The 19,788-nt window shown below is 36.7% G+C and overlaps 1 protein-coding gene across 3 annotated transcripts in view; it reads right to left on the minus strand.

Moving 5' to 3' along the window:
* LDAH (lipid droplet associated hydrolase) overlaps positions 1-19,788 on the minus strand; it is a 109,721-nt gene that overhangs the window by 54,350 nt on the left and 35,583 nt on the right. For all 3 annotated transcript variants that reach the window (XM_083856299.1, XM_083856301.1, XM_083856300.1), the window contains exon 4: positions 9,127-9,296. In XM_083856299.1, the coding sequence (XP_083712425.1) occupies positions 9,127-9,296 (170 nt within the window). The remainder of the gene's footprint in view (positions 1-9,126; positions 9,297-19,788) is intronic.

The raw sequence follows: 19,788 nt of genomic DNA on the forward strand, positions 1-19,788 counted from the left end.
CAGCTTGTTTTTCCATCCTTGCTTTCATCTTTCCAGAACTGTAAGCATTTTAAATAGTAAGGGAAAATAGAAAATTCCTTCCTTTACAATACTACAGACTACTGCTGGCCTTAATTGTTATGACAAATTGAATATATGCAGGAATCTGCTAAGAGAGAAAATTATCATATCTAGTTTATCACACCAATAAAACTGGTCATCAGGTAAGTAAGGGTTTTAGTGCAATGGAGAACAAGAATTTGCAGCATATCTTTTAATTGCCAATGCCAGGTAAAAAGATTGAACCGTGCCAGCTACCATTAAAGGTCACAATTTAAATTTTATTTATTGAGAACTTGTACCTTCTATTTCAGTAAAATACACTTGCAGTACTCATACTACTGTTTTAAAATAGAGGAGCAGAAATTCAGTGTTTTCAAAAACAATTAGAGGACTCAGTGAATTCTGCTCCTTATACAAAACTATGCTTTGTTTTGGAATTTGAAATGGAGCAGAATGTTCTTAAAATTTTCCAGTGACTAGAAATGTTGTAACAAAGTTATTAAAAGCATATTTTCATTAACATCAATTGAACTTCCTTACAGGACTTCAAAGGTAGTAAGTTTATTAAATACATTGTCCATCCTGGATTTCCACTTAAATGTATACTTAACATTCAATTCCACATGAAAGAGAAAACGCCGATGAATTTTTCCCCCAAAATGCCACAGTTAAGTAGACTTGCACCCAAACAACAGAAATAAAGTATTTCAAACACTTACACATTGAAACAAACAGAAAAGGAAGAAGACTTCTACTACATTTAATTTGGAAGATACTGTAGTCATAAAAGTACAGATGGGGATCCCTAAGAAGAAATCTAGGGCTTGATTTAGTCCCCTAAATGCAGGCTTGTAGTCACTGAACACATCCTCACATATCTGAAAAGATCAATGGTGGCATTGGCAAAAACTCCCCTAAAATAATCAGCAATCCAAGAAATATTAAAAAGATACAGAAAAAAAAATTCTCCAGTGATTGCCTGAACTTAATTCAACAGGGTATTAGAAATGCCCTCCATGCAGTGGATGTGCTATCTAAGCTCAGAGATTTCATAACTGTTTTGTATAAAGTTTGTGTCTTTTTCTCGTACCTTTTACTCCTGCAGTGAACTGTTCAAACAGGACAAACCATTCTTGGGTAGAAATCAATGCAGCAAAAGCATCCCTGGACTTCACCATGAATCATGTGGAATGAACAAATGAACAATATGGTAGAGTAGGAAATATTTCTAATTACAACCCTGTCCATCCCCAGTAATCTCTTGTATAAAGTTCCAAGCCAAGTCCTTCCTCACTGCTTGAGCAACTGTACCACATACAACATGAGGCAAGAGCTGACAAAGTAGCTCAACTTCTTTGCTGAAGGTTCTAGATTGGCAGTGAAATTCCATTTTAATATAGAGCTTCTAGGAACAGATATCGGTTAGTAGAGCTAAAGCCAAGCTTGAAGTGTAACTACATTTGCAAAGTGTAACTACATTTGTAACTACTATGTTCAAAAACTCCACAATGTCCCTTCACCTGCTGCTTTCATGAACAACTCTTTAATGTCCTAACTGGCTGCGTTCTCCTTTACCTACTATTAAAAGAGCATGAGAACTGCTAGATTTTTGGCTCTGTTGTCTCCTGTAAAAGCAAGTTAACTGCAGTATAAAAACATTAAAAAATTCCAAGCTACGTGCAACATATACTGAATTCCAATCGTTTGGTCCAATTCTCCAAAGAGATGACTCTGATTGTCAAGAGCTATGCACATACATCTGCAGAATTTCAAAAGATCTCACCTCCAAGCATAAAATGTTCCTTGGGAAATCTGGCTTGCAGAAGGGTGTTGAATTCTTCTTAAAACATATGCCATAAATCCTAATTGTTTTTCAAACTCACTTCTTGCTTTTGATTCCCTCATTTTTATACAACCATTTCAGTTACTTACTACAATATGAATCTAAATTTCTGGGGATTCAAAATAACAAGATTTTTATTAACAAATCTGTAAAAATTCACAGTACTTAGTAAATCCTGTTATTCTGCCATTTACCATTTTAACCATCTTTCTATTTTCAGTCCTTCATTTCCGCCTCACTCACATGTTTTACTTTGGATTCCTGATGAATGATCACAGATTCCACTTTTCAGTTTATTTTTCTTTCTTTTATGTTTGTACATTTGGCTACTTTAATGTCTTTTAACTTCCTAGAAAAAATAATTTTTATAGGTGTATTAGAATTTTGACTACATACACTTGAAATCAGATGTTTCATTAGCAGTGAAATAAACACGTTATGAAAAAAAATCAAATCTCTTGAAATCAAAATGATTGTTCTTAAGTTCTACTTCTTCGAATCATCAGAGATCAAAATCTTCCTTTTCATATTGCTTCTATATTTAACTGAGCAGTAAACCACTACATTAAACAAGGTGAGAGAAGTTGAAGTTTCAATGAACATTATGAACAAAATAGAATTTTTCACAGAAAAATTTCGGAATTAAGCTTTTTCTCAGGCCTTCTGACCACAGGCTTATGATCCAAACAAGGAAATGTTAGGGCAATGCTGTTATTAACTCTGAATCCTCATTCCTAAAAATGTGATTAATGTTAAAAACAAAAGCTATTATTCTTCTGCTTGGTAATTACAATCTGACAAATACAGTGTTGCTGATCTTGTCAAGCCTGTCTTTTAATTGCAAAAATTGTCACTGTACTATTTACCAATCTCATCTCACTTCAACACTTTTGGACTGCAAATTTTCTTGATTTAGGAGAGTACTGAACTATATGTAGTCCATTATTCCCCATCAAGATCCAGCATTGAGCAAGTGATACCTACCTGCTTCATCCACTTCAAAAACCACACAAGGTACCCTATGGACACAGATGACAAACTGTTCAAAATTTAAACTTTCCTCAGGCATGTCACACCTTAAGTTGCATCACCTTCAACAGGGTTTATCTCCTTTCATTTCAAGTTTCCTACATTTATTTTTTTTGCATCCTTGAGACATTTCACATTCTTCTGTTCACTATATTACAAGGAGGGGTATTTTGCCTGTGAAGTAATTTCTGGCAGACCTACAGAGCACATGGCAAAGGACAGTGCCTGTTCCTACTGACAAAGGCAGCATGCCCTGAGGGTTATACAAAAGAGCCTGTCTGCCTGTTGACTGCTGCATTTTCTTACAGTTTACATTTTTTAAAGCTTTTTTTTTTTTGAAGGGGAAAGGTAGAAGAGAATATAACTGGATCCCTCAGGGTTAGGGTCTGTCATCAAGCCAGTGAAAATAATGGCTGCTAGCAGTCTCTTGGGTGAGCTGACACTTTCAACCTTGTTCTGCAGTTATCGGCCTTTCACTGATGGTGTTTTTGAGGTTTGTTGAAATTTTAAGTCCAAGCCTTTTATGAGTGTCCCAGTCAAAAGTTAGTGTTTCCCTTAAAAACCTTTGTTTGCCATGAACCCATCTCTACTTTGCAGCCTCCCACCTGAACAGAGAGGATATTTTATATTCGCCTTAAGTTTTCATGTGAAGGTTTTTTCGTATTTTCTTTTTTAGGAAAAAAAAGAGAAATCTTTCTACAAATCTTTGCAGCATCTTCTTTGATGCTTCAAATATACAGTATCTTATTTATTTTATTTGGTTAGATTTAATAAATCACCTGCACGACTTCTCTCTTTTTCCAGGTGAGAGACGTTTGCATATGCAGAACGTTTGCATATGCCCCAAGTTCCTCTTGCTGCTTTACTGCCTGTTCCATCAGAATTATTTTAGATATTTTAGATTATTAGATATTTAGATTATTTAGGATACTGCCTGAAGCACCATCCAGAGTTGTGAGGTGGATTTTGCAGACTCTGTAATGTGTAAGCTGTCAACTAAAGAAAAATTTATTCCAATTGCTGTCTCAGACCACCTGGGCTTCCTTGTATGTGCTTCCAAAGACTTGATATACCAAGAACTGATAGAACTGCCAAATCTCTCTCTTTCTCTCTCTCTCTCACTCTCTCTCTCTCATATAAATAATCCAACTCAGAGACCAACTTAAAACATCCATAAAATTAAATTAACATACTCATCTCACTGAAGGCAGCTGAATGTTTAAATCTGTGCAGAATTGTGTCAGAGTATGTCTTTTCTTGCTTCCTCAACACATAAAGGGAGATGAAGGTGGGTGTATACGAGCCCAATGATGAATGCTTGTTCTTTTAATACATATTTCATTTATATGGATGGATGAAGAAGAAAAACTACACCAGACTCAGTTTTATATCACGGCCTAGAAATTCATAGCTGTCTTCACAAGATACACATTTATCTGAAATGTTCACCAATTCCCTTGTGAAGTCTGCTAAGCATAGCCATATGGTTTTTTCCCTGAATGATAATTTTACAGATATTGTCACTGAGTTTGTGTTACTCTAAGTCTTTTACCCATTTTAGTATTTATGCTGATTTTTTGCACTTTTTCATTTAAGCCTGCAACTAACAGGAAATTAATATATTTATTACTCCTTCTATCTCTCTCAATATATATTTCTGTATTTCTCTATTTATGCAGGCTCACTGTACTTTTCAAAAGCTCAGATAAGCTTACTTTTGAAAGGGAGCATTCAAGGTGGTTAAAATATGCTTTGCTAAGCATATTTTATAATGGACAGTGAGACCATTGGAAGTTAATTTATCTAGGCAACAGCTACATAAACTGATTTTGTTTGAAGTACCATGACATCGAATTTACATAATCAACATTGGAATTAGATGTTATTGTATCAAATGAAACTTTCCAATATGGAATAAAAATTTATATTCCTTTTTATCTCATGAGTGGTTATATTTTCACCTTTTCTCTCTTCCCAAAAAGCACCAGAACTTCTAGTCAGAACCTGCTACATTGCCATCCTTTCAGATGTTTTCTGAAATGGTGACACCATGAGTATTGGATTACATATTGAGGTTCTAATCTCCACAAAATAGAAACTGAATGAGTGTCATTGCTTTCATATATTCTTTCCCTCTTCCTTTAATCCTGCTGAAAAGATTCTCTATTATCTCAAAGGTCAGACATCCTTAGTAGTTCCTGCACTGTTAAAAAAACTCTTTTAATCTCACAATCTCACAGATCCTGTGGATTTCCAGTAGTTCCAGAGTAAAGAACTTTGTTCTCTTGTAGAAATACCTATATTTAAAAACACATCAGTTTTCTCTTTCCTAACATGAGGAAAGCACTTCCCATATTCACAATCAAGTGTTCAGCAACTGAAATTAAATAATCAGTACATGCACAGAAATTATGAGTCTGGGTTTCCAAGTAAGGAATGTGTTTTATGCACAACTATTCCAAGTTCTCTGTTTTTAGCTATCATTTATGAAATCAATAAATTCCAGCAATACTCAATATTCCTTCACACCACTGAGACACAGTAGCAATGCATGAGTTTGATCTACATATTACAGAAATTTAATTTGCTTAAACTGATATTACTCAGAGGTTTTAAACTCTTCCTCTTCGATGAGTTTTACAGGAAGAACAATACTTACATTGTACTCACTGACAAGAGTTAATTTACTACCCCAAAGGTGCTAGCATTTCAAAAGCATCACTGCAAATGAAAGACTAATACTGTAAGAGATTGAATTTCATAAGTAAGGAAACTTGTCAATCTTTGATTAAATTAATGATCAAATGGAGTGTTTTAGGAAACACTCAATAGTGTTGCCAGTAAAGTACAAGGAAATCCTCCAAGTAAGGATTTGCATTTTAGAAGAGAATGCCTGGAGGATGTAGCATATTTATGAGTCAGATGCATGTTCCAACAACTGAGAAAATAATTTTGTCACTGAGCCTTGTTTTTCAGTTCTGTTGTCTGAATAAAGAGCGAAGAAGATTATGAGGTTAAGAGCAAGTAACAAGAAAGCTGTACATTATTGCAGTTTTACATCCTCACAAAGTGAGGCTGATTTTTTTTCCTTCCCAGTGCGAAAATGTTTTAGCAGTCTGGCAAAATCCTGATGCTCTACTTCTCACTAAGAGGTGAATGTTGCTAAGGCTTGAAGCCCACCATGACAACTGGAAAGTGTGGTTACTCATGGGCCAGAAAAAAGACCAACCAGGAATTAGTCTGCAGCTGTGTCACTGAACAGGAGGGCATGGGATGGTGTGCTCACATGGATGAACAGGATGACAGCATCCAAACTGACTACTGGAATGGTCCTGGACCTCAATCAAGCCCAGAACCATGCAAGGGTGTTGCTGGGAGTTGCTGGCTCCTTTGGGCCAAAAAGTCTCTTAAAGACAAGTTTAAAACATCACTGTCCCAGTGCTAAAATCTGTGCCTAAGCTCTACTTAGATGCAACCTGTGTGCTCTTCTCTACTAATCAGACTTGGTTAAAGGCATCAAGACTAAGTTTGTGTTAACGGGTCTCCTGAAGGAACCCTCAAGAGAAGCCTCCCTGAGAGTCAACAGGAAAACAAGGATGGGCTCCAAAACTGAATTCATGCTGGAATAAACTGGAAATTCCTGTTTCATTGCTCTTAATTAAAGCATTATCTCACACAAATTTAAGGAAAAAATGAAGTATCTCATTTACTTGCAGAGCACAGGGACCCTAGATAGCAGCAGCATTTGGGTCCAAAGAAGGGCAAAAAAGCTGATAAAGGGTTTAGATGACAAGTCTTACAAGAAGTGGCTGAGGGAACTGGGGTTTCTTAGTCTGGAGAGGAGGAGGCTCAGGGGAGACAACCACAACTGAAAGGAAGTTGCAGTGACATGGGAATCAGTCTCTCTTGCCCTGTCTCAAGTGAAAACATAAGAGGAAATGGCCTAAATTGCACCAAGGGAGATTCAGATTAGATTATTAGAAATCCTTTTTTTCACTGAATGAGTGGTCAGGTATTGAAATAAGTTGTCCTGGGAGGTGGTGGAGGCACTGTCTATGGAAGAGGCACACTGGATAAGGCACCTGGAGATATGGGTTAGCAGTGAATATGATGGTATTGGGTTGATGACTGGACTTCATATGATCTTGAAGATCTCTTCCAACCTTGATGATTCTGTGAAAGCTGACAGCCAAAGAAGAACCAATAAGGAGAGAGAAGGGGATGTACTTTCTCCTTTTCATGCATGTTAAGGGAAGGACAATCTAATCTGTATGTGGTTGGACTACAGAAGAGCTTTAAATTGTGAAATAAAAATTTCTTCAGTGAAGTGGGGTCAGGCATTGGAACAGACTGCACAAGTGGCTGAATCACCATCCCTGGAAGTGTTCAAGAAACATGTGGATGTGGCACTGTGGGGACATGGTTTAGTGCTGAACACAGCAGTGCTGCATTAACAACTGGACTCAATGACCTTAGAGATCTCTCCCAACTTAACAATTCTATGACTCTGTGATTCTAAAAATCAAATCTACTAAACATACATTCCAAATATAAATGTTTACTGGATTATTAATATAAAAAATACAACAAATTAACCTCTAGCTCAGAATAATAAACTGTAAACAATGAAAGGCTCTTAAAGCAGAGAATTTAAGACCAAACCAAAAATTTGTAAAATGAAAAAATATCATCAAGAACTACACAAATAAAAAATCAAATGATCTAGCTACTAAAATACACATATGTGCTCAAAATCTTTTGGGAATCAAATATTCCAGTAAAAATAAAGAGAGAGATGGAAACACAAGTTTCTTATTATCACACTTCATATGTTATAAAACCTAAGAGTTAACTTATTTTTGGCAAAGGGACAAAGATTGCACAATACCCTGGCTTACACAAATATTTTCTATTGTTGAATGCATCTTAAATGTAGCTTGTCATATATTAACTTTACGCACACAGTGCACCACGAGGTCTAAGAGTGCTCCAAAGATCCCTAAATTTCAAAATACTGACAAAAAAGCTGTGAGCATCCAGAGAGCCAGGTGTAAAAATGTTACTCAACAATTCATATTTAAAATGAAAGCAGATAAAATCATTTGAGCAATAAAGACAACAGATTTTGTCCCCTAAAAAGTTGGCACTTTTGGACAAATTAAAGCACATATTTTCTAGAATGCTCCTTTTTGAAAAAGATTTCTCACAAAAAATGTTCTTGTTTATAATCACAAAGTGAAATATGCCTGTAGAAATAAATCACGTTATCCTCAAGTTTCACAGTTTTAGTTCCTTTTTCCTCTAAAGGAATAAAAAGTTAGATGTGCAGTGAAAAGGTTATGAACCAGTGGATATGCATTTATTAATCTCATATATTACATTTATTAACGACATACATATATTAACCCCAGACTTCCTGTCACTGCTAACATGGCACTTCCTTCCACTGAAGATTTTATAAAGTAAAAGAAGAAACAATGATTTAGTGAGGGTGAATGTTTAAGAATACAAATTCCCTATTCTCTATTTATCAGCCACTAATAGACTGAGTTATTACTGAGTTATTACTAACAGACTGAGTTATTTGTTTGCCATTTACAGAGGGCAAGGATATGTTCCTGCTTCAGCCTTCTTACTGCTACACTGTGACAAAGAAAAATGTTCAGATATACAGAACATGCAGTAACAGCTCTCACTCTCACTGAGTTACACAAACCAAGACTGAGTTGCAGAAATAGTGATAGTTGTATTAAATTTTAATATTTATGTCTTTCATAGTAGTACTCCTCACAATTTATATTACTGTTCATTCCCATTCATTTTCCCATGTCTAACCAGCAATCTGTTCAAGATAAGAAACCACTATAAAAATCAAAACCAGTCTTATTTTTTGGTGTAATATATAATGAAATTGCCAAATATCTAGTGATTTGCTTATAAATTATTTAAAGATGAGGACAAGGAAGTCATAAAAATATTTCTCACCATTATTAATTGTTTATATTCCAAGGGCATTAAAGATCCAAATTCAGATTCAGAATTACATCAATCTGCTTTATTATATGTTACTAGGATCAAGCCTTTTTTGTTTGTTTGTTTGTTTGTGTATAACAGAATAGTGTTTCCACAGGAAATACATGGCATTACCCATAGGCTGAGCACATGCACAGCTTTGCCAATAAAGCAACTCCAATTGAAGAAGGTTCCTGTACCTGAAGTTCTGAGGCTCGTTTCATCATCTCCAGGGTGATGTAGCAACCAATAGAATGAGCAATCAGTACCAGCTTTATCTCTTTTGATACATTCTTTCTGAGGAAGTTCAGCTTATGCTCTACTTGTCCATTAAGTCCAAAAACATCCTCTAGTTCCTTAATATCTGTGTCTGAAACATAAAAGAAAAGAAGTCCTTTGGTTCAGTGAAAGAAATTTCAGGCATGTCTTTTTTTTTTCCTCCACTTTGTAGAACATTGAAATAAAAACATACATTAATTTAAAAAAAACCAAATAAACCCAAGATAACTCCCCACTCCCAGACTTAAAAAATTAATTTTCAGTTACCACCACTGGAAAATACTAACTGATAAATCACATGCACAGGATGTAAAGCCTTGTGTGTAGCTTGGGAATCATCACAGGATATGTAAACACATGGAGATTTCACAGCACATCATTCACTATTTTGATCTCCTTCATTCAGAACAAGACCAGACTCAGGGCATTGGATCAGCTTGAATCAATCCAAATTTACATGGAGAGATCAGGACCTACAACAGCAATACTGCCCAGGAATGAGTCCCTCCTCACAGAAGACAAGGTACCATACATGCACTAGCAACCTTCAGATACTCAAAATCTCCTGTCTTAAAGATGCACAAAAATGTCTCATGGAATGAGGAAAAATAGGAAATGTATCAACACACAACACTAGCACCTGCATAAAACATCCCTGTTAATGCATGTTCTTATCATTATCAATTCAGCTGCAAAGAGGAAAATCAAGTTAGAGCTCCATGGTTCTAGATTACTGTACAATTTCATTCCTGTTTTGTCAGGGACCTTGTAAAGGAGCTTGGGCAATCCCTCATGATGAGAACTTGGCTCCCTGTTCCCTGACCAGTCAACAAGACAAAACTGAACTGGCGTCTGTAAGAATATACAGCAATTCAGGCATCTTTAACATCCTTTTTATAAGGGTGACGTGTATCTGAAGTTCCCTAGTCTAAGGGGGTTCACAACTCTTTCATCTGCTACAAAAGTGCTTTACCCACTGAACTGAACTGAACTGCAACTCAACGTTAAGGATATACCACTCCAGTTTATGCTGGACTACTCCATTGACGTGGTTGTAAGAAGAAATGCTATAAAGAAGAATAAAAGAAAGAATGCATGCCCCTAGCTTACCTAGATGAGATGGAGTAGTACTAATATCACTTCATCTCTTAACTCTGTGGTATTATCTCAGGGTTCAGTTTCATACTACAGATTAAAACTCTGATCATTTATGCTCCTTACAGGCTGACTTGCAGTGCAGTTTTAGCCTGAGGTAAGCTAAACCTCCTGGCAGCACAGTTTGGCCACTCAGTGGGGACCATCTCCTTATCGAGCCATGGTCCTACAGATGGCTCCCAGGTTCCTGGGAAAAGCCACTCACCTCTAACAACAGCAGCTAACAAAGTGCATACACAGCCCTAAGTGGCCCAGTAAGGTGTTTAACTTCTCATTTGGTGTCTTTTGATGAGCTTTGCAAGTGTTCCCTGTGTGAAAAATAATGTGGAAGAAAGTGTCCATCAGGCAAAGACACTGTAAAGATAAATATATTAAAAAGACTGAAATGCATTGAAAAAAATGCATATAAAAAAGTCAGAATTGTAGTTCTGTTTCAGATTGTTCTACACCTGTTTGAGGAAAGAGGTAATTATGAGTTGACTGCATATGACTGTGAACAGCATTTATCAGATTATGGCTGTCAGTGCTCAGGGCAACTAGACAGTAACCTCAAATACTAAAGATTACTAACACTGCTGTAGTGGAGTTATTGGGAGGTTGATAGTGACAGAACTAATTGGCAGCCTAAGCAGGCTGGTACTACATCACCTTTTTGATCATCTGTATGAAACAGAACCTTTAGAAGCAAAATAATTGCTCAAGATGGATCTTTTCTGGGTTAAAAAAATTACCACTGAAGTTCCAACAAAGTTGTTTTTCAGTTAAACTAGTTTTTCTTCTAAAACTACAGATGATCCTATCCCAGCATAATTTAGAGCAATTTACTCAAAATGAAAAAGGGTTTACCAAAACTCACCCAAGGAATGCAAAATCAGATGAGAAGTGGCACTTTGTTTATTAGGCTTTCTACATGTAATGGAAAACAAAGAGTTTGTTCTGTTTTCCAAAATCCCAAATAAAAGCCTAAGGCAAAAACATTATTTTTAAATTTAGTTTCTATTTTTAGCAAAAGCTTCCTTTCCTACATTAAATTACACAGCAGCTCAGCCTCATGCAGGAATAGGTTCCCAAGCTTAATTACAGGTATATGTAACACAAAAACTGCCAGTATAATAGAAATATGATGGCCCATTGGATACAGCAACAAGTGAAAGAGTAAGTTATATTGATTATATATGTATTACAACATATATTATAATATATATGTGTTGGTAACATACATAGTGTTGGGCTAAGTGAGTTAATTGTTCCTTGTAAACATTTGCTATAATTTCCATACTGTTTTACTCAGGCACTGGCATCTTGGTAGTTTATCAGCACACCTTTTAATGCTTTACATTTCATTTCAATTCTTGAAAGTAAGTATTTTCAGCTTATTTTCCAGTTAGAGAAAGGGGCAAGGAGGCAAAGTAGGTTTATAAGTCTTCTAGAGAACTCTTCATGGTTCACAAGACCCCAGAAACCAAGCAGGAAACAAGACAAATTTTTATTTTTATTATTCACTCTCATGAGGTTAATGGCTTTTCCGTATATGAATTTAGCATCTGCTAAAAGAGCTGCTGAAGACTGCTGCCATGAAGTTAATAAATAGCACAGGAGAGACAGTCTAGGCCCATCTCAATATTTTCCAAATTTAGATAACTATGTTAGACAAATACAGTTAATTAGTTAAGACATTACATACCTAATTTAATGTTTATTTACCTAATAAATAGCAGTGTAGACATTCTGGCCAACATACCCAAAGCTATTGATTTCAGTAGGAATGTGCCTGTTCAGAACCAGCTGTGTTGCCAGAGCAATAACCCTGAGGAAGGACTGGCTGGGGATTGAGAATAAAGTGAAAACAATGGCTTTTTCCCCTTGCATTTGGCCAGACCTGAGAACATTCAACTGAAGCCTGTGCACCAGTGTTTCCTTAAGGGAGCCAGGGAGAGTTAAGCCTGCAGAAGTGATTTTTAATTGGATGGGTCAGCTGTGATTGATGATGATCATGGACAGTTGTTCTGCTGTGGGCCAAATCAGCCCCAGCGCAGCCCTGCTCAGGCATTCGGAGCAAGGATGCACCGATTCCCCCGGCTATTGGCCTGTGCTGCACACACACAGAACCTCTCTGAGGCTGCAAGTGAGTCCTGACAGCCAGGGCCGACCCCAGAGAATCGTTTCAGCTGTTTAGTACAACTTTCCCTTTTCTTCTGAAATAGTGGTTTATTGCCAAACCCAATCACCTTGGCACTATTCCTAGAGAAGCCACACTGGGGAATGAACACGTAGTGTTGGGGTCATGCAAAACTCTCATCATGGACCAAGCCCATACTCCTCAGGTGAAGCTCCAGTGTCACGTAACCCTGGACTGAAATAGGCATCCTATTTGACATCTGGACAAATAAAAAATTGCCCACGCCTCGTGTCACTTCATGTTTCCCCAACACAAATGCAACACTTCTCATAGTCCAAAATGTGCGAGAGCTGGGCTGCATCACAAGTCTGGAAGATTTATTTATTTATTTTAGAGAATAAAATTGCCCAGGGATTATCCAAAATCAACAAAAATTTCTTGGGTGGAGAGGCTTAAATGGGTTCTTTGTGTAAGCAAACAGACTTGCACAAACACACTGGCAGTCAGCACTCCAATGGCTCTACATCAAAGAAGAGACCAGAGTGACTTCACCTCAGGTGTGGAATACATGCCATGGCTGAAGGAGAGCTCATTTAAGCAGTTTTCAGATAGTAGAAATTATACGACTTGCACCTTTTGCTACAAACATCCCATCTAGGCCAAGACATGATTTTAAGACTTTACTTAACTGGTGTATTAAAAGAAATACTGTATGTCTTTATTTTTTTTGGCAAAGCATTAATTTTCTGATGTGCTTTCGGAAAAACAAATGTGCCATCACTTTAATGAATCTCTTTTCTAACCTCTGCTAAGACTATAGGCAGAAAACAATGATAGATCAAAAAAAAAGTGTTTGCTCTAAGATTAGTTGACAAGTTAATCTTGCTAGGAAAGAGGAATTTGGTTTACAGGGAAATAACAGAGAATTGTGTTTGTTTGTTTTTCTGCTGTGTATGCAAGGGAAATTCTTGTGCAGAAAAAAAGCATAGCAGTTATATGAGCAGACTTTAGGCTGCCAATTCATAAAAGTTAGCCTTCCATAAAAAGTCTGTTGAATCATGGACTTCTTTTTACTGGAAGATTCAAAAAGATACCAGAGACCTGACATTCTAACAGGACCTTTAAATTTCTGCACACCTTTGTATTTCCCAAATGTCACAATTTTACATGTCCCAACTCTGAACTGCCCTGGTCACAACAGGTGACTGAGTATTTGAGCTCAGTACATATGAACACTTGTCCATTTGTCATGGAGTGACTTTGAAGTATGTCCTAAGATCAGCTCATAAACAAGGCTTCCAAATTACCCATGAACAAATAAGGAATCATGAGGAAAGGTGACCTGCAATTACATATAATAAAGGAAAAAGAGGTAAAAAACCACTGGTCTATCCACATTGTATCTTCCTCTTCCATGGACCACTGACTGTAGGATGTGGTAGCAGGATATCTAAGGACAAACTTCAATCAATCCCTTCCATAAACTCGTGTGGTCAAGAATTTTCAGAACTGGATACTTTTGCAGGATAAGGACAAGTAAGTGTCTGGAGACTGAACTAGTGGGATAGCTCAGGCACATATAAATTCCTTTGCATCTCCACCAAATACCCAAGTAAAACCAACATATTGAGCCAAGTGTTTTAGGCTTTACATACCATCTCCTTTTTCTACCACGAACACATACACAGACACTGGTGGGAGGACCAGTAGTTTTGACTGAGTAACTTGCGTTTAGATGAAGCAACACCTGGAAAGTTTTTATCTTTTCCTTCATGTAGTGACAAGCAGAAATTACAACTGAATTACTTAGATTAGCTGTTAAAATAGTGTGCATAATATGAAATCTAGTTCTGGAAATTAAATAAGTAATTTGATTGCTTTTTTTTTCTCATAGCAAAAGACAGCAATTCCTCAAAACTGAACCATGCCATTTGAAAGTGTTTAAATACAACTGTAAGCTTAAACATTGAGACTTAAGGTTTGTGGGTCTAGTATGGGCATCCCCTAAAGATATATTGCTCAAAGCTAGAACGTTTCACTCAATCTTTCATTTGCTTAGTGAACATGAATAATTTGTATCAGCAAGCAATAAAATGCCAAAGAAATAGAATGGAAACCCTGAAAGAATCTTAACTAAATACTGAAGAACTCCTCCTGTCACAAAGAACCAGGTCTTAAAGCATTGTGTTTTAGATTAACCTTTAGACCTTAGTCTGGCCCTAGCACCCTCAGGAACTGTTCATGCAACTTTTAAGATAAACACACCACTCATTAGTGTTTATTGGAGCAATTACTTTTTGTAAAGGTATCCTCCACAAATAAATTACCATTTACTCAAGATACTGAAGTGGTCATATGTATTATTTTCTTTACTAAAAAAATAACAAGACCTTATTTTACAAATTGAACTACTGATTTCCTTTGCTTTCTACACACCTATTGCTGGGACACTTGTTTAACACCTAATATGTTTTTCAAAGGAAGCTGTATTATAATTAAATTAGTATGAGTGTAGTCTGACAGAATGAACTAATAAACATGACAAATACTAAACCCTAGATTTTTATTAAAGGCATACAGGAGTGAACTTTTAAAATTATCTCTTAGAAACTTATTTTATTTTCCATTCCTAGTCTTGCTTCACTCTATTTAGAGTAACTACTGTCAAGTAATTATGAAGTAACAGTACAAACTTTGAAGCAGAATTTTGCTGGTTGTCTCCAATTTTGGCAAGGCAGACGCCATTGAAAAGTGTTTTATTATGCAGTTCTACCCCAATCAATGTCTCTATTCCAAGCATTTTAATGGACATAAAGCAAATGTTATATGGGAGTTTTACACAATGTATACGGTAAAGTTTTCTGTATTTGAATGACTGCATTTTGCAGTCAGTAAGCTGAATAATTGCAGGAAGGGCAATCTGTAAGGATTCTTAGCATCATATTATAAAGAGAGAAAACAAACACTAAAACAAACTTTAAAAAACTTTAAAAAAAATTCCCACACTTTGCAGGGTACAGACAAGAGACCCATCACTGTATAGGAGCAGATCTTAATTTCCATAAATGAGCAAAAAGCAAAGAGGTCTGAGTCCATGGAAAGGTCCATGCTATGTTTCTTCTTGTTTCTAGACACATTGAAGCCAAGTGCAAAGCTACGTCAATGCCCCCCACCCGTGCCACTTGTCCACACAAACAAAACTGCACACTTCAAAAAAACTTGCTTTTATACAGATTAACAACAGAAGAGAACCAGAATAATGATGTTCGGCATTGCACCAAGAATGGTTAGATGCAGCATAGGTGGTAAGGAAAGGACAGCAGAAATTGTGTGAGTATTGAAGGGAACAAAAATAGATGAATATCACTTCACAGGCCTTGGTTGCATTGGTTATGACAAATGAGGTGCTGCACCACAGTAGGCAAGTCCAACAGTCACACCTATTGAAAACAGCACTTCAAAACTTTGGGAAGTTTAAACAGATACAAATAGAGAAAGAAGGGCTGAAAGCAAACAAGGGAGAGCCAGCCAGAGTTTGGGGCAGAGTAAGACAGCTGGCCAAGGAAGACAACCCATGTTATTTCACAGACAGGAAATAAAAAGAATTACTTTCAAAGTAAGAGAAAATGAGAAGGTGCACACCATGATGTTAAGAGAAGGAAAAGGGAAAAAGCAGGGCGTTGAGAGGGGCAGTTATACAATAGGCCAAGTTACAATACAGAATCTGTACTTGAGAGTGATTGGACAGATTGATGGGTGACTTTTCTGAAGTCTTTAATGCTTCTACTGAATTCAAGATGTAACTTTTAATTTGCTAGGACAGTCCCAATTTTTCTTGAAAATCCATCCTAAAATTTTATTCAGTACTGTGATATCAACCAAGACTGACATGTTCAATTAAACATGATTCTTCAAAGTAAACCAAAGTAACTGTAATGCACTTCCTCTTTCACCATCTCTTATAATGGGTATTAGGATGGCATTCAGTAAACTCGGTCCTTTTTCTTTGCCCTTGTGTATACTCATCTTGGATGACACTGTTTCAATAGAAGTATAAAGAGAAACGTAGGTTTCTCTGTCCATTTGTCCACAAAAATGTCAAATTTAATACCGAGATCTAAATTAGGCAACAACAGCCTCCTTTTTAAGGAGTAAATGATCCACTTAAGCAAGCATAACATTTTTCCATCTTTCATACGTATCCCTCAAAACTGATGGATTATAAGAAGCCTTCAAATTATTATCCTCCATTCCCTGCTGCTGTAAACTGGTGGCACAGGACTGACTGCTAAGAGCTGTGTCAGTTTATGCCAGCAGAGAACACAACTGCCTGCTGGCAGTGCTGAGGGCTGTACCACAGCATGTCTGCAAAATATCCTGCAATGCAGAGCTACCTCACAGGACTCAAGTCAACACTCCCAATGCTACCTGCCTTGAAAAGCCTTGTAATCTCTGCCTGGGCTCCTCTTCACACAAGGAGTGTGACCTGACAGCAAAGGGAACCAACCATGGCTCAGTGACTCCCAGAACTGATCCCCACTGGCAAAAGAGAAACGGACAAAACAGCGCGTGCAAAAGTCTGAATTTATGAAAATCAAAGGCAAAACTGAGGAGAGCAAATAAGAATTTCACCTTGTACTTTGCATAAATGTAGCAGGTTTCTTTATCAGTTGCTGATGCTTAAAATAACCATTTGCATATGCTGTGCAGTGCAAATTTTGTATCTTTGGGGAGGAAACACATTTTTGTGAAATGACTACTTTAAATTCTGATTTATATCTTTTCTTCTCCAGTGTTCTGTTACACTGTTTAAAAATTAATTCTCTGTTACCAAGATAGCAGTTTCCTTTTTAACCTTCCTGAAGAAAATGCTGAAGGTTTCTTTCTTAGCCACCCACCTGAACTGCCCAGCACACAACTAGGGCAACCTGCCCAAGCTACTACTGTGATGGCTTTAATTCTACTTGGAATTTTACTTGATAGGTGAAATAGAGACTGAAGTGCCACTAGTACAAAACTTAAAGGGGCCACAAGCAAGTTGGAGAGGGACTTTAACAAGGGCATGGAGTGGTAAGACAAAGAGAAATGGCTTTAAACTGGAAGAGGGCAGGTTTAGTTTAGGTATAAGGAAGAAATTCTTTACTGTGAGGGTGGTGAGACACTGAAACAGGTTGCCCCAAGAAGTTGTGGATGCCCCATCCCTCGAGTACAGGCTGGACTGAGCTTTGAGCAGCCTTATCTCATGGAAGATGTCTCTGCCCTTGGCAGGGGAAGAATAAGAGATTTTTTGGTCTTCATTCTGCACATTTGAGAGGTCCTACATGGAAAGTAAATCAGTTCACCATGAGCAGCTCTAGAGTCATGGTTGTAAAAAGTTTTGTCTCCTCAGTCATTTACATCAGCAGACACTGAAGCAACAGCTCAATATAAACATTTTGAAACTGCCTGAGGCTTTATAGTATAATTTATATAAAAAGACATCAGCTGAGTTTTACCTGCACTCTAGACATAAACAGCTCCAAATATGATCAAGTAGTTTCATACTGAAGTGCATTCAGGACCACTGATATTGCTCTTTTTGTGATTAACTGAAAAAGCCCCCAAATCATGTAAACCATAGCACGGGAGTCAGTGGAGTCTCTGACAGCAAACTCAGCAGTAATATGCTTGAAGCCATAGTCCCATTCTGAAAAAAGTGACACTGCAATGGAAATCTCCAAGAATTTTAATTATCTGCTACAGTGTTTAACCCAATGGGGAATTATTTGGCAATTAAGTAGCCATCTGACCACACCAGAATTCAATAACTGTGGTAAATTAAATTATTTTAATATATGTATTAATCAACAAAACCTCAAATTCAGCCTTTAGAAAGATAAGAATATGTCTATCTTAAAGAAAGACAGTAGCGCCATGTGGTATCAAAACTAGAAAAAATAAAAACTTCATCCAGCAAGTGGCAAAGAGACTCTCCCATTCATACTGAATCAAAGGAACCACATCATTTTGTTCTTTATCATTTCCCCAAGCACTCTGCCTCTACTCAGATCCTACAGATTTAAGATACACTAGAGGTAACAGTAATTCATTACTGATTATTTAAGAATGAGGCGATTTGCAGTTACTCCTTCTGCACACTCTGCCTTACAGTTTCCTGTATTTCTCTGAAATGCCTCCACTGCTCCTCAAAGGAAGGGAAATTCCCAAAACTGAAACAAAACCAGAAAGGGTCCATGTTCAAAACCCGATTATTTTCAGAATGTGGAATGATGTTGTGCATTACTGATCGTTTCTCACTCTTTCTCACTCATAGCTATAGATCACCATCAATTAAAAATAAAAATGTAATTAAACACTGGACTGATCCCATATGGATCTGTACTATTTGTTTCAAGTTTTGTGAGTATCAAAATTAAATCAAAGGTCCCCATTATAAATTAGAATTGCTAAATGAAACTATTAACCAGTTTTCCTTCCTGCAGCCAACCTGTGTAGTAAATAAACTTTTTGACTCAATTATAAAAACAAATCCAGACCTCTTAAACCTTCAGGCATGATGATTATTCCCTGCTGTGGGGTTACTTCATTGTCATTCTGTTAGCAGATGCAAGAATATCTTTCAAATTGAGTTGCATTAAAAGATTCCTAAGTATTCTCCCTGGGGAAAATAACTTGATCATGTCAATACTGTGTTTATTAAATTATGTTACGTTTTAACTTTCCTTTTAAGAGTATGGTAAACATTTAAACAAGTTATTCTGAAACATCACAGCAGTGCTCATCCCAGGGAACTGTGACCTGCCTTCAAACAGTCACCAGAAGATGTAACTGCTGTTTTTTCATTGGATTCAAATCCTTGAACACTTTTCCCCCTTGCTAAAAGTCACCTGCATCTAAACAGAAATGGCCATATGAGTTGGAGAACATACGTACGTCATGGGATGAAATGCAGAAAATAATCCATAAACAATTTCAAAACCTACATCCAAAGTTTCCTGGAATGCAATAAAGACATGGTGCTCTCCAATGGATGAATTCTTGCTCCCTTTTTTTTTTTTTTTTTTTTTTAACATCTTGTTTTAAGATCTTGTTTTCTGGATAAAGATCCAGATGATTATATCAGTTTTCAAAAATCTTTAAAAACAGAATTATATTACTCGTATTTGTAGGTATGGTTGAAAATTTCTGTTTCTTTTAATGAAGGAATAAGTTGAATAAAGTACTAGAATGGATTAAAAAGCTCTCCACATGGACATTTTTAAATAATATTCCAATAGATATTATGTCAACAGAATTAGTGGAAAATCTT

Source organism: Zosterops lateralis (assembly GCF_965231275.1).
Source record: "Zosterops lateralis genome assembly, chromosome: 3".
Classification (NCBI taxonomy): Eukaryota; Metazoa; Chordata; class Aves; order Passeriformes; family Zosteropidae; genus Zosterops; species Zosterops lateralis.